This window comes from Heteronotia binoei, chromosome 1, assembly GCF_032191835.1.
Source record: "Heteronotia binoei isolate CCM8104 ecotype False Entrance Well chromosome 1, APGP_CSIRO_Hbin_v1, whole genome shotgun sequence".
Taxonomy (NCBI): Eukaryota; Metazoa; Chordata; class Lepidosauria; order Squamata; family Gekkonidae; genus Heteronotia; species Heteronotia binoei.
The window spans coordinates 55185977-55209247 of record NC_083223.1 but is presented as its reverse complement, the minus strand read 5'-3'; the positions used below and the strand labels follow the sequence as shown (position 1 = coordinate 55209247).

At 44.3% G+C, this 23271-nt stretch overlaps 1 protein-coding gene across 1 annotated transcript in view; it reads right to left on the bottom strand.

Annotated features, from left to right (window-relative positions):
• Positions 1-23271, bottom strand: part of SH3YL1 (SH3 and SYLF domain containing 1) — a 44487-nt gene that overhangs the window by 12945 nt on the left and 8271 nt on the right. Inside the window, exons 3-8 of the mRNA XM_060234708.1 lie at positions 18216-18329; positions 16075-16139; positions 12832-12944; positions 11710-11838; positions 10382-10547; positions 1902-1962 (exon numbers count right to left, since the gene is read on the bottom strand). Of these exons, the coding sequence (XP_060090691.1) occupies positions 1902-1962; positions 10382-10547; positions 11710-11838; positions 12832-12944; positions 16075-16139; positions 18216-18329 (648 nt within the window). The remainder of the gene's footprint in view (positions 1-1901; positions 1963-10381; positions 10548-11709; positions 11839-12831; positions 12945-16074; positions 16140-18215; positions 18330-23271) is intronic.

Sequence of the window (23271 nt, the reverse complement as noted above, 5' to 3'; positions counted from 1 at the left end):
GATAAAGGACAATGTAAGCCACTCTGAGTCTCTGAGTAAGAGAGAAGGGCAGAGTATAAATCTGCAATTCTTCTTCCCTTCTGGACCAGGAGGTGGTCACCCACCCATCTCCTCATTGTAGAGATTGCTGCTATATATGGGAAAAGCTTGGGTACAATCAAACGAGGTGGGTGTTGTGCTAGGAGGTAGATCTTGGTTCATGAGGTAGGTGTTGTACTATGAGGTACATATTGGTTCATGAGGTGGGTGTTGTACTATGAGGTAGATATTGGTTCATTGGGTGTTTTGTTATGGTGTTTTGTTACACCATGGGTTGTGTGTTAGTCCTGCCCACCGCCACCTGGCAGAAGCGGTTCTGTGAACCCGAACACTGATGAGATGCTTATCTACAGCAACATGACCTCAATGAGGGAGGCAAGATGGAGACATGTGGATGTGGGGAGGCTGGAAGCGCCGATTCTTAGGGAGGGGGATATATGGTGAAGAGATGTGTGTGGACGAGGGAGGCTGGAGGCACTGATTCTTGGTGGCTCAGAGCCTTGAGTCCACCAGACACCGCCCCAGCTGGGGACAGGCATGCAAAAACCCCATGGAGGGAGAAGTGTGGGACCTCAGCCAAAGCACCCATTGGCCAAGCCCCTCTGCTCATCTCCAGCAGAAGCACAGGTACCTCACAGCCCTGAGTAAGCAGCAAACACCCTCAACCCCACTATTCACAGTACTGAGGAATAACTTCTAGTTCTTTTCCCTCTCTGCCTAACTGTCTGCTGCCAAGTAAAAACAGCCGTGTGAGAGCTGAGGGGACATATCCATTTTGCTCCCATAGAGCAGAATGGGAGCTCTCTTGTTGGCAGCTCATGCTGCCTGTCAAGCTTTGGAGGGCCACTATTCTTGTTTCCAAAGCTGCAGAAGTCCATCCCCCACATTGCTTTGATGATTGATAGGTGCCAGCATGTTTGCTGCACAAACCACTGACACAAATCACACAAACTTCCATAAAAACCATGGAGGTTTGTTGCTGGTGTGATCGCATGAGCCTTGGTTCTCAAATCATGAACCTGGCAATTTTCATAACAAATTTAGGTTTGCAGCAATCTTCATGCCCATCCCAAGCTATCATGGTTCTCTCAGAACTCCTAGTTTTAAAAAAAAAAGTGGTGCAAGAGAGACCAAAATAATATCAAGAGGAAAAGAACATAAAACTATTAGAAGAGCTCCATTTTAGCAGTCTGCCTTTGTAACAGGTTGAGCATAATTATGCAAGAAACCTTTTAGAGAAGACAAAGTGCAGAGCTGGGGAAGGGGGAGCCATTTTCAAGTGCTTCATTTAGTCCACCTACCATATTTGCATCAGAGGTGGTAGGTAGTTTTACATATATGTATATGTAGTATATTTAAATTTTAATGTACATGGAGCTGTGCTCTTCCAGTCCCACCCTTTACTGAAGTAAACAGAGAAGCCAGAGTGGCCAGAAAAACTTGTTGCATAGGATAGGTATACCCAGGACTTTTTTTTATAGTAGGAACTCCTTTGCAAATTAGGCCACTATCCCTGATGTAGCCAATCCTCCAAGAGCTTACAGGTACAGGGCCTACTGAAAGCTCCAGGAGGATTAGCTACATCAGGGGTGTATGGCCTAATATGCAAAGGAGTTCCTGTTACAAAAAAAGCCCTGGGTATACCAAGATGCCTATTTATCGTAATGTGTAAATGTAGTACATCTACAGTATACCCTGGGAAGAAGGTATAAATAGTAAGAGGTTTACAAGGAATATATCTGTTTTAACTAATTATTATAATACAGTTGCTAAGTAATTTGGGAAGACAGAACTGAAGATACATAAAACTGTACACAGAGAGAGAGAGAGAGAGAGAATGCATACTACTACTTATACAGTACCTTCTGGCATGGGGATTTCAGAAGACCTGCGTGAATGTGGCCTTGAGGCGTATTCATTAGTCTACAAGGGGATAGTAAGAGGGAAAGAAATCCAACAACATGTTCATTCTTAGTACACAGTGCAACAAAATCCAAAGCCATTAACCCAATACATTTTATACACAAACATCACACACAGAAGTATTAACATTCAGCTTGTATGCCAATAAAGGTACTGAACTGAACTATTAACATTCAGCTATTTAAACAGAGCAATGGACTGCATTGTCAAATCAAAGTCAGTCCCAATCCACATGTAGTTGCTGGGGAAAACGGAAGATTGTAAGAACTTACCATGAAGCTTCCTTCTCGGTGGTTCCGGAGTGGGAGGAGGGACTAGGCTCATTACCGAAGGGACTAGGCTCCTTCTCCTCTGGAATAGGGTCGGTTCTTCTTCGATCCATTGGGGGGAGTGGCCTATCCCCTAGGACCTTCCCCAATCGTCACCAAGCCTTAACTCCCCCATCCTGTAAACTCTGTGAAGAAAGCAAAGCTCCCAAAACAGACACCAATAGCCTGGAATATATTGGTCCGATTCAATGTTTATTGAAGCAAAGAAGGGAATCCATAGGAGCAAAAACATATCACAGTACACCCCTTATCTGTCTAATGACAGTAATGGTAATACCCCAAAACCAGTTTAGCAACACATCAAGACAGGGAAGCCGCTCTCACCTCTGGGAGGGTTGGACCATCCCACTTCGTAACCACTGAGAAGGAAGCTTCACAGTAAGTTCTTACAATCTTCTGTTCTCCGGTGGTTCCAGGAGTGGGAGGGTCCATTACTATAGGGACATACAACAGCAGTAGGCCCTTAGGGAGGGAGATACCAGGCTTCCCCTAACCCAGAACATTCTGCAGCACTTTACGGCCAAGCACCGCTTTCGCCGAGGCCCACTTATCCAACTTATGATGCTTTGTGAAGGTGTGGATGGATCGCCAGGTAGCTGCCCTGCAAACAGACTCTAGGGACGGGAAGCCCCTATATGCTGCCGAAGTGGCCACCCCCCGTAACAAATGGACCGTAATCCAACCTGGAGGCACCAGTCCCTGAGCTCTAAACGCTGCTGCAGTACCTTCCCGTAACCACCTACTAATGGTGGAGGAAGAAACCGGTTTTCCCAAAGAAGCCGAGAAACAAAACAAAAAGGGAGTCTGACTTCCTGAACCCCTTGGTTCTGTCCACATAGAAACTCAAGGCCCTCTTAACATCTAGGGGATGCCATTCTTTCTCCCTTTTCTTCTGTGGATTGGGGCAAAAGGAGGGCAGGACAATCTCCTGGGTCCTATGGAAAACCGAATTAACCTTCGGCACAAAGGAGGGACGCAAGACCACACGATCTGCATGAAAAATGCACAACTCCTTGTCCACTGATAACGCTTTTAGCTCTGACACTCTCCGTGCCAAGGTAATCCCTACCCAAAAAAAAGGGGTTTTAAGGTCAAATCTTTTGAACTACAAATAGCCAGGGGCTCAAACGGGGGCTTGCTCAAAGCCTTCAGCATTATGCTCAATTTTCACTTAAGAAACCTGTGTACTGCAGGTGAATTGAGTAGGGCCGTTCCTTGAAGGAAACGCTTGACATGTGGGTGAACTGCCAGGGACCCCCCTTTCTTAGCTCCACGCACAGTGGAAATCGCTGCTTCCTGTCTGTGCAGAGTATTGGTAGAAAGACCCATATCCAGCCCCTCCTGTAAAAAGAGAAGCAGCTTTCTGACTGGTATCTTCATTGGATCCCAACCCTTTTCTGCACACCACTTAGAGAAAAACTTCCAAGTGTTGTTGTAAATTATGTTAGTGGATTCCTTCCTAGACGCTAACATGGTGTCAAAAACCTGCCGCGAATACCCCAAAGTAGCTAATTGCGCCCACTCAATCTCCAGGCAGTCAGCTGCCACAGCCCCGGCTGAGGATGATACACTGCTCCCTGTTGTAGCAGAGACTCCTGTACTGGCAGGCACCAAGGCGCCTCTGTTGACAACCTCAACAGGTCTTGGAACCAACCCCTCCAAGGCCAGAAAGGAGCCAAGAGCACCACTTCTGCTCTCTGGACCAACACCTTTTGAATAACCCTGGGTATCAGTTGGATCAGGGGAAAGGCATGCAAAAGCCCTGGAGGCCAAACACAACTGAGGGCATTGGACCCTTCCGCCTTGTCCTCTTTTCTCCTTGACAGAAATCTCGGCACGTGGCAGTTCTGCGTTGTTGCAAAGAGGTCCACCTCTATCTTGCCGTATCTGTGGCAAAGTTGCTGAAATACCATCCGATCCAACATCCACTCTGCCTGGTCCACTGTCTGCTAGGACGTTGTCCTTGCCTGCCACGTGCATGGACCGCAGATGCGATTCTGCCCATGTCATCAGAGTCACTGCCTCCTTGCAAAGGGACTGCGCCCTGGTGTCCCCTTGCCAACTGACGTAAGACTTCGCAATCATATTGTCCATCTTGACTAACACATGGCAACCTTGTAGCACTGTCTCGAGCCAGATCAGCCCCAAGCGGATTGCTCGGAGTTCTAGAAAACTGATGCTCCAATGAGCTTCCTTGTCTGACCAGGTTCCTTGTATCATCTGACCCCTCGCGTGGGCTCCCCAGCCAAACAAACTGGCATCTGTCGCCATGCAGACTCTCAGTGACTCCCGGAGATCTATCCCCTCCAGGAATAGACCAGAGTTCTGCCACCACTGTAACTGTTGTCTGAGCAATGAAGGCATCTCCACCTGCACTTGGGCTTGTGAGCTATGAGCTGCTGGAAGGGCCGCAGGAATTGTTGTAATGGACGTGCATGGAACCTGGCCCAGTGTAGAACTTCCTGGCAGGACACCATCATGCTGAGCAGTCACGCCAACTGCATCACCTGCACCCGCTGCGCCATCACCTCTGTCAACGCCCTGTGATGCTTTATCTGTCTGTCCTCTGAGAGAAAGACTTTGTCCAGGGTGGTGTCTATTTGCACCCCCAAATGCACTAGCCATTGCACAGGTATCAGGTTGCTCTTCTTCCGATTCACCACGAACCTGTGCTCCTGCAGGGTGATCACCGTCAATTGTGTCATGTCGACGGACTGCTGATACGACTGTGCTCTCACCAGGATGTCGTCCAGGTAAGGATACAGCTGGATCCCCTGAAGGCATAAATAGGCCACTAGGACCTGGGAGAGGACTTCAGCCCAAATGGGAGGGCTCTGTACTGGAATTCCTCTGGTCATACACGAACCTCAGGAAGCGCCGGTGCCCTTCCTTTATTGGAACGTGCAAATAAGCTTTGGAGAGATCTATTGAAGTGAGAAATTCTCTGGTCTGTATGGCTGGAAGAATAGAGCGTAGCATTTCCATTCTGAATTTCATTGATCGGACAAACCTGTTCAACCATTTGAGATCCAGGATGGTGCAGACTTCTCCATTCTTTTTTGGAACCAGAAACAGAATAGGAAATACCCCCAATCCCTGATGGGGTGTGGGTACCTTCTCTATCGCCCAAATGTTGAGTAGGTGGCATATTGCAACCAACATCTGTTGATGGGTATGGGGATCTGTTTTCCTTGGGATCTTGCACTGACTGAGCCCAAACTGTCGCAAAGTGCAGCAATCGCCCCCCGATCCCATCTTCTGGTGGGGTTCTTGGCATAGTCATTGGGACCCCCCTTTTTTGGAGTTCCCTTTCCCATGAAGGATTTAAAGTCTCTACCTCTGGGCTGACATTTCCCTTTGAAGGACTTGAAGGTCGACTGCCGAGAGGGCTTTTTTGAGTCCTGAAAGGACTGAAAATGCCCCTTTTGTTTAGCATCTTTCTTCTTAGATGGTAACACCTTTTTCTTGTCCTTGTCTTCAATGAGGAATTGTTCCAATTCATCTCCAAACAGCTTCACTCCCTTGAAAGGCACCCCTGCCACTTTGGCGTGCGCAGCCGCATCCACCTCCCAGGTACGTAGCCACAGGTTCCACCTGGTCGCCACACTACAAGCCATCGTTTGAGCAAAGAGTTGGACAGCATCCAGAGTTGCATCGGCAACAAATGTGGAGGCCAGAGAAATTTTCTCAAGCTCATCTTTGAACTCCTTCGGTGCCCCGCTGTCAGCTGCAGCTAAGTTGGAAGCCCAGAAGTGCATTGCCCTGGCAAATAGGGAAGCAGCTGTAGAGGCCTGGACTGACCAGGCCGAGGCCTCGAAGTCCTTGCGCAGGGCTTGTTCCATTTGTCTATCGCAAGCATCCTTGGGAAGGCCATCTGTGTCCATAGGTAACACGGTATCAGGCTGTACACTGGGTCATCCACTGTAGGTAACTTCAGACGTTTAGTCACCTCCGGAATATGACCATACAGTTTTGAAAATATTTGTGGGTTAGTCTTAGGTTTGGCAGGGTGTTCCCACTCTGCCTTGATGATGCTAAAGAAAGGAGAGGGGAGCGGCACTCCTGTCTGAGAGATCCCCAACTTTGGCATCATCTTCCCTGAACCAGGAACCAAATCTTCTTTCTCCTTCGGTGTGGCTTCAAACCCCATCTCCCGAAGAACCTTGGGTAGGAGTTTGGAATAATACTCCAGGGCAAAGATTCTGGAGTGGACAGTGGGTGATTCCTCCTCTTCAGAGTTCCCCTTCCTCCCTGTCCGAGGTAACTCTGGCTCTAAGTCCACCCTGCGCTGCTTTGAGTGACAAGGAGAGCTTTCTCTTTTCCGTTTCTTTTGCCCTGAGGCAGCAGCAGACAGGTTTTGAGAAAAACTCCTGTCCTTTAAGAGCTCCTTCTTGAACCACTGCAGCAAATTGCTCTTGGCATCCTCTCCTGAGAGGTCGGGCTCAGAAATCCTGGAAGAGCCCTGTGCTGCTGTGGACCCTGAGTAGAGGGGCAACTCAAATTCACTTGGGGAACCCTCTAACTGTTGAACACCCTTGTCCTTCAGCCATACTGAGATTGAGGCTGGGGAAAGGAAAACAAAAGGGAGAAAGGCAGGCTAGTACCGGGGGCTACCCACACAAAATGGCTGCCCCGTCTTCGCGCCTTTTTCCCCTCTACTCTGCCTGCCCATTTCTGTGTCCCGCCAGGCTATTGGGTGTCCCAGAATCCTTGGAGGGGAAAGCTTGCCGCCCAGAACAATGGCTGCCAGCCGGGTCTTCTATTGGAGAGGAGCTCTTACCAGGACTCCTCTGGAGGTCCGTGCCTGCTCATTGGGCCTCGGCCTTCAGCAAACATCACTCCAACGGTGCTGTGTGGGTCCACTGGAGGTCTCCGCTGCTTCCTCCCCTTGCCGAACACGTCGGGGAAGAAGAGGGGGGAAGTAGGGGCCCTTTGAACTGGGCGCCCCGCGGAAGAAACCTCCTCCCCACGCCCTTGTCAGGAAGTTCCCAGACACCGGCAGGGACACTTGCAGCTGGGACGAGTCCTGCTGATCCTCCACCGCATTTCCTCTCTCTCTGGCCGCTCGCCTCGAACAAGCCACAGACAAAGGAAGAAAAGAAGGGGGGGGGGAGTAGATTGAAGTCGCTCATGGCTGCCGAACACGTCCTGTTCCAGCAATAGGGCCGGTAAGACTGGGGAAGGTCCCAGGGGATAGATCACTCCCCTCCTGGTGGATCGAAGAAGAAACGACCCTATTCCAGAGGAGGAGAAGCCTAATCCCTATGATAATGGACCCTCCCACTCCTGGAACCTCCGGAGAACTTGGGATTCTAGCTGCAGCTTTTAAAGTGACTATTAAAGTGCAAATAAAAGTGCAACTAACACAAAAATTGCCCCATGCTTTTTAATGCCCCCAAACCTATGAGTTTTCTCCCTATTCACTTGGTGGAGGATTGTCTTCCAATCATCAATCAACTATTCAAACACGCTACGTTAACCATCGTTATAGCTTGAATCCTGCCTAGAATTTCTGTGGGGGCAATTTTCTCAAATTCTCTTCCCCTGCAGGAGACCTCTGATCTGTCCCTCCAACATGCTTCCTTCACATGTCAACATTCACAGCCCCCAGGGAAAGAAGAGCCATTTCGAGATTTAGCCCCATGGGGCTTCAGTAATAATAATAATAATAAGAAGAAGATATTGGATTTATATCCCGCCCTCCACTCCAAAGAGTCTCAGAGTGGTTCACAATCTCCTTTACCTTCCTCCCCCACAACAGACACCTTGTTAGGTGGGTGGGGCTGGAGAGGGCTCTCACAGCAGCTGCCCTGTCAAGGACAACCTCTGCCAGAGCTATGGCTGACCCAAGGCCATGCTAGCAGGTGCAAGTGGAGGAGTGGGGCATCAAACCCGGTTCTCCCAGATAAAAGTCCGCACACTTAACCACTACACCAAACTGGAACTGACCTCAGGTTTTTGTCAGTCCCAAGTCATATTTGCTTCCAGAATAGGTTCCTATTTCTCACAGTAGAAGCAAATAAAGAAACTGACTTCAAAGAGGTTTAAAGTAGTTAATAACAGTGGAAGCTGTATGTGGAGCCCAAAAGTACAATCCATTGAAGTCAATGGGCTTAGAAGGATTTAACTCTCTTTAAGATTGTACTGTTATAGTCTTCCTAGTTAATGCCTGCTGGTTGGTGACCTGGGTTTCATAATGGATGTCAGAGCTCCTGTGGCTCAGTAGTGCAAGGCTACCCTGCCCAAGTGCTTCAACAGTATTACATATTCTTCCTGCTGAAGTTGGTAACTAAATAACAAGTGGCAGCGGCAGGACTTATTATCAAATTAACATAAGAGTGCTGCAGCTCACAGAACAGCTATGCCACTGTGATACATTTTAATTAACTGAATATATCAGCCCAATGTTATGGCACTGCAAATGATACATCACTGGATCCAATTATACCACTTAGGTCTTCCTGTAATACTCATAAGCATCCATTTTTAATATTTATACATAACACACTTGTCACATCTCAGCAGCCTACATGCATCCTTTCCCCTTGGTGTTTAGTCTCAACATGCAGCAAAAAACATAGTTTTACCTTTCATGGTGGCAATCTTTCTGGAGGCTTTTGCCCATTTTGACTGCAGCTGTTATGCTCCAGTATACGGGCTGGATCCAGGCAGCCTTTTCCCTCGGGCCCCATTCCATCTGGCTCTGATCTATCCATACTGCCAATCATAGCCTTTGGGAGGTCTAACAGAACCCTCTCCCTCCCCTTTTCATCAATGGAAGAACTGGTTGGATCCAGCCCATTGATTGGGATCTTGTGAATGTATTCCACATGCTATTTGCTCTGGCTGCAGCATGATCTGCTTCCTTTACTGCTTCTCCTCATGTGCAAGCAATGGTTTTCTGTGAGACCCTGAAGTGCTAGCAGCAAAGGAAGAAATCTCAGCTACAGCTGGACTGATGTATGTGTGGAACACATTCTCTGGATCCAAATCATTTTCTTTATCTGCCTGATAATCATTTCTGCATAGGTGTGGAACTCCCTGTAAATTCGAGTTGAATATAAATACACTTATTTTCTTTATTTTCCCAAATTCTGAAGGTTACATACAACCATTGTGCAAAGCACAAATGCTCCAAATGCTGCATAAATGTTCTGAATTTGGGCTCAAAATGGTGCCCTTCACTGTGTCATAATTTGCCAGTAACCTTCCTCTTCGCTCTTCTCAGAAAAATTCAGATGGATTCTTGATCTTTTCTCTTTGACTTCTCCAATTACTCCATTCTTCTTGTGGGATATCTCATCCATAATAACTAACACACCTAGAGACTCTGTCCTTACAGTGACTACTTAAAAACAGCATAAAACCCAATATATCAAAATAGTTGATTTTATTACTTTTATCCTGACCTGGATAGCCCAGGCTAGCCTGATCCCATCAGATCTCAGAAGCTAAGCAGGGTCAGTCTTGGCTAGTACTTGGAAGGGCTTCTTCCAAGGAATACCAGGGCTGCAACGTAGAGGCAGGCAACTGCAACAACCTCTTGCTTTAACAACAAGTCCAGCTCACCACCTAGTGGTGCCTAACACTAAAAGAACTGGAACTGCTGGCTGCTAGACAAACTTAGGATCTCCTGGCTGTTCTACACATATGCCATATGATAATTATTATTAATTTTTACTTTTATATTTAAATTTGATTTTGTAAAATCTGGAGAAATGATGAGTGTCTAAAACTATAAAACTTAAGAAAAGTCTCTTTGTGATTATATAACCAACTATGGCCATGGTGGAACAACTCCTGCAATACTGCCTACAATAGAGTACAGACACATGATTTTCTCCCCACTATAACTCACTTCCAGTTTCTCTTCTCCAGTTCCCAAACCATGGAGAAGTGCTTCCACACTTTGTACTGGGGCTTTCCTAACACCTGTGCATTATAAGTTTGGTAGCCAAGGGTGATGGGAGGAATACAGGAACTCTGGAATAGGCACAGAAAATTCAACTTGCACATGGACACGTGCCATAAAAATGAGCAGAATGGCCTGACTGAAGGGATTAACTTGTACAGAATAGTATTGTGCCCACCTTTCTTGGTTCCCTTGCTGCTGGTGTCCATCTATGGTTTCTCTCCTCCAGGGTTTCATACTGCAAAGTGAAAGACTCCAGAGTATCATAAAGGTCTTGTGCCGGAGCAGGAGGTGGTAGATCACCAAACAGAATGGCACTTGCTCGGATGTCCACACCATAGAATCTAATTCAAAAATGGGGGGTGAGAAAGGTTAACCAAACACATAACTGATCAAGGAAAGGATCATCCCATTTCTCTGGGTTTTTTTTCAACAAAACTATACATTTGATGTCTGACTGTTTTCTAATCATAGAACATAGCTGCTCAGTATATATGAATTAATATTAGGATACCTGTTAGATCATGTGATGCTTTAAAAATATTTATTAATGCTTTTTAGAGAAACACAAATGAAATCCAGATTTATGTCATCTACTTGTTCAACATTTAAACATTTAACAGGAAGACAACAAATTTCTTCGCATCCAGTACTTTTTTTGACCCTGAGAAGTAGATGCTGGGAGCTGGAGGTTGCACTTGGAAAAGAGGAATGGGAAGAAGAATTGCAGATTTATACCCCGCCCTTCTCTCTCAATCAGAGACTCAGAGTGGCTTACAATCTCCTTTATCTTCTTCCCCCACAAAAGACACCCTGTGAGGTGGGTGGGGCTGAGAGACCTCTCTCAGAAGCTGCCCTTTCAAGGAAAATTCCTATGAGAGCTATGGCTAATCCAAGGCCATTCCAGCAGCTGCAAGTGGAGGAGTGGGGAATCAAACCCAGTTCTCCCAGATAAGAGTCCATGGGCTTAACCACTACACCAAACTGGCTCATCAGTGGGTTTAAGTTCCCGGTTCTGCTGAGGCCCAACAGGTTTAGATCAGGGCAAATGGGCTTGATCCAGTGGAAAGTTTTTGCAAACACAAGGGGAGGGATAATTTTTACTTCTTGCCCTCCATGGTGGACATCTAACTCCTCCTTTGTGCTGTTCCTCGAGGTCCCTATGGCCCCCAGAAGTAGCATCTCTGGGGATATTTTGGGGTGCAGCAAGAGAGAGGAGATAAGTTCTATTCTGGTGACAGCAGAAATATTTGGCAAAATGTATCCCTTTATGTACTGGAAGAGGAAATACTCAGTTATGGTTTCTGTAGCTCCAGTGGGAAGGAACATACTGAGCACAAGGGTAAATTGCACTGTGCAACTACAACACCGAACAGGTTACTGGATAGACTTAGGAACCCAACTGCAGACAGTGTGTTCATGATCAAACTTTAGAAAGAGGACTTCTTTAACATATCCTCATTGCAGGAATTAAAAGTTTAAACTGATATTCTGCTTACAACTTACTTTCTGTTTGTTTCCTTCCTTTCAATTAAACAGCTTCCTTCTAAAGAGACACCTGCGAATAACCCTCGAGATTTGCAGTAGGTATAGACAGCAGCAGAGCTTCTCAAGGCTATATCACCTTCTAGATTTCTGGGGGTAGAAGAAAGAAAAGAGACCCATTGTGATCAGTTGTCAGTTACCTCTTGATCATTTGCAATAGTCTACCTTGGGTTGCACATTCTTTTTTGAACTACATACTTAAACAAATTTCTAGAACTGTTCTTCTTGCAGAAAGTCATTGCAGGTTCCAGGTACAATAAATCTGGCAATGGAACTCAAGTAAGTAACTGTACCACTGATCCCCAGTTCAGAACCTATCAGTACCATAGTACCTGTTGATAGGTTTCCTCTTTCCCACTTATTTCTTCCTCAGGGTAGTTCTTCCCACAAACAAAGAACTGTGCTTTTCCTCCACCTCACTGGAATAGGAGGCACTTAGAAGGAGACCAGAGTAGTCCTTTGGGTCTGCAGGAAGAGCTCATTCTCTAAAACTAGCTGTCCTTATCACAAGAGAACCCTTGGGTAGGAATCTCCCAACACTCTGTGATGGGCCATTCCCGCTTCCCAGGCAGCCATTTTGTGGTGACACCTATTACCATTTCCCCATGTTCCCAAAACAGCCACATGCACAAAAAATCCAAGGGGAAGCTCACAGTCTCTATGCCCTGTTGTTGGCCATCCAGAGGAACTTTGAGATAGGATGCTGGACTAGATGGACTACTGGTCTGATCTAGCAGGGCTCTTCTTATGTTCTTAATATCAAGCTATTTACTAGTAGTACCACTGTTTCTTATGCTCAAACTACTGGTGGCTCTAGTTCCACAACTGGAACTCCTCTAGAACAAAAAATAAACTGGGTAGTGAAGCAAGATTGTGATGTTGCAGAAAAGAAGTACTTTCTCCACCCCCAGCTGTTTCCCTAACTGGAAACTGTGCACACCTCTCAGGGCTGTTTTAAAGGCTGGTATGGGGAAAGAAAAATAAACCAAGCAACTCCACAGGTATTATCTGGTCCTTAGTGCCATTGCCTTTCAAGAAGGAAGAGGTATGCAGAGGTAAACTGGAAAGAAATTATCTTGTTACCTCCCCAAAGGCCCAATTGCCACTGTAAAGTTTCCTCCCAGGGCAAGATTGCCACCTTTTGCAAACGCTTCAACAGCTCTTTCATGATTCAGTATTATTACAAGATCTGATACCTGAAGAAGGAACAAAAGGAGGGGGGAAAGCCTTAAATTTTAATATATTTCTAGAAAGAAAGAACACAGATATTCAAATTATTTAATCTGCCAACCAGCAGAATAGCATAGAAAACATTTCAAAGAACAGGTGTTATCAAGATCTTTCAGTAGAAGATAACCTAAGAAAGAAACCCATTTACTACTAAATGGCTCCACATCTCTCTATCGTTTTGGTCTTAAGTAACTGCAAAGTAAACATAATTCTAGACCCACAGACTGAAAACATTTAAGGCTTTAGGTGCTCAGGTATCTGAAACTGAACAGTTTCTGGCAGAGATGGAATTGGGGAAGATCCTCCTAGCTGACATCAGCTAAATAACACCCTGCTGTGTTTGCTCCTGTCTCTGCACATAAATATGTGAGCCCTGGGTGTACCCAGAGGCATAAGATGAAGGGCTCTTAGCAGGGTTGCCAGCTCTGGGTTGGGAAATACCTGGAGATTTTGGGAGTGGAGCCTGGAGAGGGTGGGATTTAGGGAAGGGAGGGAGCTCAGATGGCTATAAAATCGAGGTATAAAACTCTGAGTCCACCCATTTTCTCCAGGGGAACTGATCTTGGTCAGCTGGAGATCAATCATAACAGCAGGTGTCCAGGTGCCACCTGGAAGCAGGCAATCTTAGCTCTAAACCTGATGGGCGGGACTAGAGCTGGAAAGATGATTAGCTGGTGGTGAGAGAAAGCCTGATCCACTATTGGAAGCGTCCCCTCTCTTTGTTTAGTGTATATTTCTCTGTGTGTACTGCTAGCTGCTTTGGTTCCCCATCAAGAAAAAGAGAGGAATATAAATAGAGAGTCCAATAAACTAGCATCCTGAAACCTATTCCACATGATTATACCCTACCACAATTAATCTAGAGGAACAGGCTTTGAGCATGACCCCAATGTAGGAATAGCAAGTGATCTGCCATGCCTTTTGAGGCTTAACTAGGTCAGAATAGAATAGGAAAAAGATGCCCTTGTCAGTGATAGGAAAAACACACACATATATATCACACCTGGAGGTTTGGAGAGAGCTGTGCCTATTACATAGCTCATTAGGTGTGCTGTGGATTCATCCTGACCAAAAATGAGGGGAGGGCATGCAAACAGGCCTCCAAAGCAATTAAGATCAAGGTAACACCCCTCCCCCCCAAATTAGGCCTGCTACATAGCACTGGCAGTGTTATGGTCTCTTGAGTCTTCATTTCCAGGAGATGTTCTTTTAGACCACCAGGGCTGCCAAGCTCCCACCAGGTGCAGGGATCCCCCACCATGGAGGGTCCCAACCCACCGGCAGGGAGCAGGCCACTGGGGGGATCCCCACCCCCAAAGAGCCCTGCTGGCATGTGCTGTCTCCAGCACAATCACATCAACCGGAAGTGACATCATCACGCCGGGGACATTGCACTGGGGACGCTCTAGGACTCATGCTAAAAACTCTATGGTACCATAGAGTTTTATCGCAAATCCTAGAACATTTTCAGTGTGACACTCTAGGACTTATGATACAAACCCTATGGTAGCATAGAGTTTTACCCTGAGTCCTAGAGTGTCCCTGACACGCATCCCCGGAGCAATGACATCTCTTCCAGGTGACGTCATTGCACTGTGTGTGCCCCACCACAGTGGCAGAGGGACTTGGTGATCCTATTGACCACAGCCTCCATTGTTATCCATATGCGTTGTTTCATTATGCCAATAAAGGCTTTGTGATTATGTGAGTCTTCATTTCACATGTATGCACTTATGGAAGTTTCCATCTTGACTGGATTGGCAAAGGATCCTGGAGGTTTTTGCTATCTTCTGGGCTTGCAGCAGGGGTCACTGGGGATGTATGCGTGTGGGGGAGGTATTTGTGAATTTCATGCATTGTGCAGGGCGTTGGACTGGATGACCCTGGAGGTCCCTTCCCACTCTATGATTCTGTGACAGATCTGTGGCCAAGTAACCTCCTCCCAGTTGGGCCTGGAGAACATAATGTCAGGTTTATTATTTGTTAATTTATTAGATTCAATTTTTAAGCCACCCTCCCCTGAAAAACAGGGCTCAGGGCAGCATACAACAGTAGTAAAAATTACAAAGATACCAAAATTAAAATAATACAGAAAATGCATAAATTACATTTAACAGCAACCTAAGCCATTCTGATGGCGATGATTTCCAAGAAAGTGCTATTTCCTTGTAGAGGAGGGAGGCAGAGGAAGAGGAGTGCCAGGCTATATGGGGAACCATCACTGTCCTCAACCAAATGCCTGCCTTACATGCCCTGTGAAAGGGCAACAATTCCCGTAGGGCATGGATGTTGTTCAGCAGAAAGTTCCATCAGGTATGGGCCAGGGGAGAAAAAGCCCTAGCTCTAGCTGAGAACAGCCAGATGTCTCTTGGGCCAGGGACCACTGGTAAGTTCTTATCTACAGAGTGCAAGACTCTTCCGAGGGTATACCAGGAGAGGCAGTCCCAAAGTACTGTTAGATTTATAGCAATAAGCTGTAGTGGGAGAGCAGTTGGTTTCTTGATTTAACCAGCCAGACTCAGGGTAAGATCTGACACATATCTGGCTAGGGGGTCAGTTAGCAGGTTTGTACGTGAATGATCGGTATTATAAGATAGTCCCCGCTGATGGTGCTAGAGACTGAAGCTGTGCCAGTCATCTCCTGGCCATCTGTTTTCTGAAGAAGCACAGTTCCCCCTTGATTTGGTCTGTGGGAGTAAAGCTTGTGGAAAGCATTGCTGCTGAACTTATTTTGTAAATCAGTTCACAAACTAAACTACCAGCTGTTAAAAAGAAGAAGTCTTGTGAAGGCGCTTATCCCACAATAAGTGTGTTTGTCTTTAAGCTGCCACAAGATTTATTTTGGCTGCAACAGACTACCCCTGATTGGATCTAGGCAATTAAACTTCCATCATGAAAGAAACACTTGGAAAATATAGGACAGCATGGCTAGTGCTCAGCCATAAACTCAAACTCTTACTATATTAGCATACAATGCAGAGCTTGTTTTAAGGTTCTATCTCAGTCAATAACTAGAAAGCATTTGGGGGCTTTGTCAGGTATTGAACAGAAGATGCATGCCTGTAAAAAGAATTATATATATTATAAAATGCTTACCTCAATTCCAATTTCAAATCCACCACCAAGGCCAGCTATTCCTATTGCAGAAGGAGCAGACCAGTCTGGACAATATGAACAGAAACACACATTGACAGTGTAGCATCCTTTAGAACGAGGAAGTCATTTACTCATACTACATGGACAGAGGTGCTGACCACATTGGAAATGAGACAGGTCATTTTGCAGACTACATTTCCCAGCAGGGGAGAAGGAGGAGTAAGCACTTGAAGATCATGCTACGCCTAAGTTAAGATATCTCAAAATTTCCATAAGCGAATACTGGAAATTTTTACAGCAATAGTTTATCTAATTCAAAGTAGGCATGCCAAATTTGATACATACATACATGGGGGTATTGAAAATAAAAGTCAGAAATTATCACTTGCAAATCTGACTCAAACATAAACTCCTTCAGCATTCCCCAAGTGAGTAATTAGACTCCTATCTACCAAAATCTGCAAGTCTCCAGATGTGATATTGTTTTGGGGGTCTTCAGCATAAGGAGAGGGAGGGAATGCTACAAACTCACAACTTAGACCCTTGTAGATCTGATACTTCATAAATGTATTCACATTGGTTTTGAGAACCCTGCAATTCATTGCTAATACCCTGGAAAAAACTTTTCCTTTAAAAGTATGTACACCGTCTACCATATCCCGGAACTGGTAATCTTTAGGGAAAAGAACTAACTGAACAACAGACCCATGCTTACCAAACTGGGTTCATTATTTAATCAGAAAAGTTTCATAACAGTTTATAATGAGCCGTTTTATAGCACAGTCAACTCTTAATCCATGTTATACAATCATACTGTAATACTTTCTGGATAAGTAGAGACTCAAGACAAAGAAAACATTCATTTGTAGCTGTTCTTCAGAGTTACGGAAGAAAGCCATCAGTGTCTGCCAAAAATACACACATCTAAGGCAAGTGGCTGCATTAGTAATACAATTAATTCAATCTCAGTGTTAGCATACTGTTTTCAGTGAGTTCTGTCACTTTCCAGAAGCATGGGAGGGAGAAGGTGACAGCATGTAACTGAACGACTAACCAAAAAATGCATTCATAGGTATCAAAATGTTTATAGCACTAGAACAAAGCAAGTGGCACCCAGTTCTGCACTGAAACTAATTCACTATTGTTCTAAATGATACAATTTTAAATAAAAACAGTGACACTGCCAAGTTGTAGTCTTACAACTGAAACAGCGCAGAATGCTTGGCATTTTCTTTTATCCACTTGAGCTAATAGGCATATGCACAATTTTGTTTTCTTTTTAAAAAACTTGATCTCATTTAATCAAATTGATTAATATAAGTTTCAATTACTCAGTTTGGTTTTTCCATTTCAATAGGAAATTTGCCTTCCTATAGCCCTTTCTCTCTCATCCATGTGGGAAGAAACTATATGGCAGTACATCCTGACTCAAACAATTTTTCCTGCCAAATGTTAGACACACACTTATCCCTGTTTTATAGGAATTAAAATGCTCACTTCCAGAGCAGGCATATGGAGATGACTGGTACCCAAATAGATAATTAGGAGCACAGACAACAATAAAAGGGGGACCCTTAAATATTTCTACATGCTCTGATACTCAAAGCAGGGACAATTTGACAGTTCGTAAATATTGTCCAGGGAGGTATGTTATAGCGTGATCTCATGAGAATTCGGAAGCTAAGAGAGCTCAGTACTTGGATGGAAGGCCATCCAAGAATACTACTACTAACAACTTCTGCAAAGCAATGGCAAACTTGCCTTGGAAGCCCCTTGCTGGGGTTGCCATCTATAGGTTGCAACTTGATGGCACTTATGCACATATTGTTCGCTTTGCCAGGCTCAGATACTAAAAAATCCGAAAGAGCCTGGTTGGAAGAAAAGTTCAAGGATATCAGATGCAGTAAGGGACATTACCTCATCTTATTTTTGTTTAAAAATAGATGTCTCCTCACTTTCTTTACACAAGAATTGATGGATTTCTGTAAAACAAGCAAGAATCTTCCCTTTCCCCCTCCATCCCATAAAATCTAATATGGCCCATAACTTTAAGATCTTTTCTGCACCCCACACAGAATGTTATTAGGCAATTGTATGGGAAAGAAAGAGTTCTTTCTTTTAATGAAAATGGTCACACTTACGTCCACTAGGCAGACGAGCCAATACAATCCCACTGCCTCCTCGAGCAGTTACCAAAAATCCAGCCTTGATAACTGATAAGATTGCGAGGCCTTTTGCTTTAGCAATTACATGGGCTGCAAATAACGAAAAGTTAAAGATTTCTTTAAATAATAATAATAATAATAATAATAATAATAATAATAATAATAATAATAATAAAATTTTATTTATACCCTGCCCTCCCCGCCAAGGCAGGCTCAGGGCGGCTTACAGGTATGGCAAAGCCATTGAACAATAAAACAGTTAAACAATTCAATAAAATTACAATTTACTGTTAAATTTTTACATAATCTAAAACAATCTAAAAACAGTCTAGAATAATCTCTACTCGCTGTTATCTCAGTTATTAGTATTTGTGATGGCGTGATGTTTATTTCAAGCTCCATCTTGAAAGGCTAGCCAGAAGAGGGCGGTTTTGCACGCCCTACGGAACTGACTAAGGTCCCGTAGGGCCCGCACCTCTTCCGGCAGCTGGTTCCACCATTGGGGTGCTTTTATAGAGAAGGCCTGTTCTCTAGTTATTTTTAGTTTGGCCTCCTTTGGCCCAGGTACTTCCAGGAGATTTTGTGAGCTAGATCGTACTGCTCTCTGGGGAGGATATGGAGAGAGACGGTCCCTAAGGTAGACAGGTCCTCGGCCATAAAGTTAAAGGGCAAAGCCTTTTTAATCCAACTGATCTAAGCTTATTTTGAAAAATGCAACACAACATTGCAGCTGAAGCTAAAGCCACCAAATCCAACATATGACTTTTTGCTTCTCAGAGAAATAGATTCCTATAATTTATCTCAAATTACTTTTGCAACTGCCTTTGGTTTAAACAATACTTGGCCATATAACATGGGGATGGCTATGACTTCAAGAAACTCAACTCCAAAAAGCCTTGTTGTGTATATGAAATCTGTTCAGGTTTGTTTTTGTTTTGCCTTTTTAATTGGAAAGTTAGATAAATATAAGACTTGAACACTTGTGCAAAGAGGGGAGAAGGGGAAGATACTGCTGTAAAGTTATCGTCATCCACTTTGCTAACCAACACAAAAGGCTGGGGTTTCCCTTACATACCTTTCAGAGTTACATATAATACGAATAAAGTGATAGACGAAACAGAACCATGATGACAAGATCACAATGAAAACAAAGAGTCAAATTCTTACATAAATACACTTGGGAGTACATCAGGTTCTCTTATGTCCATTCATAAGCAATGCTCTTCCAAATTTAGGGAACCTTTCTACTCCCTCTCCTGACAATTTAAATTGACGAATCCGATCTTAAACTTAAAGAATCCAATCAAATGACAAACACCTTTCTGCTAAAATTTATGTACTTTTCATCAGAGTGGCTCTTTTGTGAAAATCTCAGCAGTACTGGGACTCTGATGTACCTGATAAATCCAAACAATGCTTTGGAAAAATGAAAACATACCATGTGCTTGAACACTTCCATATTCCTCCTCCCATCATGTGTGGATTCCTGTTTCCACTTTTAGGTTAGTCTACCCACTATTTGCTGTGCTATCCTAAACTGAGGGGGGGACATGACTTCAAGGTCAGATTCAGCACTAACCACAGCTTGTTCAATCTGGACAACACAGTAAACAAAAAACAGGGCTTCTTTTGTAGCAGGAACTCCTTTGCATATTAGGCCACACAACCTTGATGTAGCCAATCCTCCTGCAGCTTACAGGGCTCTTGGTACAGGGCCTGCTGTAGCTCCAGGAGGATTGGCTACATCAGGGGTGTGTGGCCTAATATGCAAAAGAGTTCCTGCTACAAAAAAGCCCTGACAAAAACTATTGCTAAGAGGAGAGCAAAGAGAAAAACAGCCCATTAAAATAGTGTTGGGAGGGAAAGAACATACAAACCTGCACCTAAACCAAGCAGCCACACTGGCAGGGCCACCCTAAATACCTTTTAAGTCCATTGAAAATCAGTGGGCTTCAAAGGGCATAGCTCTGCTTAGGATAGCACTATTCAGCAAATTATTCAGTTACCAGATAGGAAGCCATGAGAATGATTAAGAAACATCTACTTAAGTAAGATTATAACAGTACAATCAGTGGAGCACGATGTATTTGTTCTGCTCAATTGGCTGGTATTGGAGAGCTTCCCAATTTGATTTGATTGGGAAGCTCTCCAATACCAGAGTTCGTATTTGATTGTTCCTCACTATAGGTGTGCCTTTATGTTGGTGTGACTTAATGCCTTACCATCTAGAGTTTTGCAAGGGAGGTATCTTAAGATACCATACTCTGATAAAGTATGCAACTGTGAGGCAGGTAGTGTAGACATCCTGTATCATGCAACCTTTGAATGGAATTACTTGTATGAGCCTAGAGATCTTTTAACTCTTCCTTTGCTCCAAAACGTAGAACATATGGAGATGTTGCCTCTTTTATTACAATAGCAGACCTATCACTCTCTTAGCAGTGAAATTTTATGCATTTGTGACAGATTTTTGCAGCCATTCAAATGGGTTTTTCTATATTTTAGTAATCTACTTAGAACTAATGTTAAGAAACAGTATGAAGTAGATAGATAGAACAGCAATGTGTTGTTTTCATTAGCTGATATGATCATATCAAGAACAATCTTCCAAACACTTGTTTCTAAATATCAGAAGCAGGGCTTTTTTTGGAACACAGTTCCGGCTAACTTGGCATTAGGGGGTGTGGCTTAATATGCAAATGAGCTTCTGCGAGGCTTTTTCAACAAAAAAGCCCTGTGTAAAACAATGGTGATGTCAGGGAGTGTGGCCTAATATGAAAATTAGTTCCTCCTGGGATTTTCTACAAAAAAGGCCCTGATCAGAAATCAGACAGGAAAGTTTCCGCTAATGCAGAGGGCCATATGAATGAACTTATAAAAGGAAACATGTGGGGAAAAATGTAACCACTCAGTTTTGCTCACATGCTGATCATCACATTTGGTGGTGCATTGCTCTGGAATGCTCTCTCTAATATCGCAGGCCACCATAATTGATTGCTGTGGCTTAGGGTTCAAAATCCCATCCAGATTCCTCTCGTAGCCTAATATGTGCCTTCATCAGATGCACAGTGTCAGACTCCCAGAGGGCAACAAGCATCAACTTAGAGTCCTCTAGGGTTTTATTGATGGTTTCAGGTATGCACCCAATTACTTCTTGTGACACTCAAACCACTGCATGTTGGTCACTGAAACACTTCTATGTTGCACTTGTATCTGACCGTGACAGTCAGTTTGGTATAAAGGCTTTGCCCAGCCCAGATAGTTTCAGCTGCCCTGTCTTTCACACATACCAGCCTCTTTCCCATGTTGAACATGCACTCCACAATGTTTATTAATTCAATATGGGCAGGCTGGATGCCAACTAGAGGTTGCTGTAGTCCACATTTCTAAGAATTTATTCCCACCACCACCCCTTCAATAGACTCTTCTTGGGGCATCATATCTTCCTTGAAGGTGCTCTCCACCACAGCCTTCTTGTATGCATTAGTACCTCTTCTGAACTTGAGCACCAACAGATACTCAAGTCAGCAGAAGTATCAGATTAGTTAGCTGACTTTGGATGTTTGCCACAAAATTCAGTAATAGCAATGAGAGATTAGTTTGCCTGGAAATACGTAAAATGAGATAGGTGATTTAAGAGGGACGCTGAAGAGAGCTTTGTAAGTGTCAACCAGACAAGAAGATACATAGCATATGTCTTATAAGAACTGGCACTAGTTATTTAAGCACAGAACACCTGCCATTCATCACTGGAATTGTATTATCCTTGGCAGAAGAGATGGGCTTTAGATTCTGCATGGTGGTTGCACGGATTTTGAGAGATCAGTAAATACATGCATTGCTAGAAAACAAACACACATCCCACGAACACATATTTTGGTAATAATACACTGGATAACTAGAGATGAATATGAGAAGGAACATATGAAATGAAAAGCTTTAGCATGCTGTTTGCTCACTTTGCTGATCAAACACAACAGAGGATGTCATAAACCATTCTGGAAGGGCTGCTTGCTTCTGCCTGTCTTCCTCTTAATCTTGATGTGTGGATTTTAATCTTGATATGTTGCTTTTATTGTTGTAAGCCGCCCTGAGCCCGCTTGCAGGATAGGGCGGAATATAAACCAAAAAATTAAATTAAATTAATGTTATCAGGGAAACCTGGTTTGCTGTGACTTTGCTTGAAAATCTATTAGAAGAGGAATATTTTGATCAAGTAGAAGGCTAAAGCCAGAAAAATTTCCTATGACAAATCTTTTCAGTACTACACATACAAAGATCAATGATCTTCAGAGAAGTCCATGTCTTCCAACATCTCTTCCTCAAACTGCCCATACAGTGGAATCTTCACCTTTCCACCCTATTCATAGACCAGGAGGAAGGCTCCTGTGGTAATGGGTATTGTCAGGATCTGAGGTCTTGTGCAGCCTAGAGGGCAGGGAGAGGCCTGCCTAGGAGTAGATACAGGGGCCTACATCTCCCAGGATTCCTTCTGTCCCTCTGACTGGGTAGCAGAATTTTGGAGGGAGAACTAGCCCAGAGGGGGTGGGTCCTCGGAGGAAAGCATAAAAGGCCTGGCTGGAAAGGAAGTTTGTTCTCTCCCTGGAAAAGGCTGCAAGAGAGAAGGCAGTTGGAGAGAGGGATCCCTCACCCTAAGGAGGTGGCGAGTTTTTGGCAATAAAGGCAGGAAACGTCTAGTCAGATGTGTCAGGGCTTTTTATTTATTTGCACCAACCTTTATTGTTTCTTATTGCACTGTTGCACTAAGTATTTTGTTACCTATTATTGTTTGAGCACTTATGATAAATCTATTATTGTTAAACTGCCTGGGTCCTCACGTCTCTCTGGTCATGGTTAAAAAGTTTTGCTAATAAGGAAGATGGGTGGGTGTTTGGGTGCTCTGAGCCCTCCCATTCAGACCCTTACCAGAGTGGTGGCAGCCAGTAGAAGGCCCTTCCTGGTCCCCTGCTGTGTGACAGGTATCATGGCTGCATCTCTTCTGGGAGCATGCTGGCAAGGCTGGGTGAGCCTA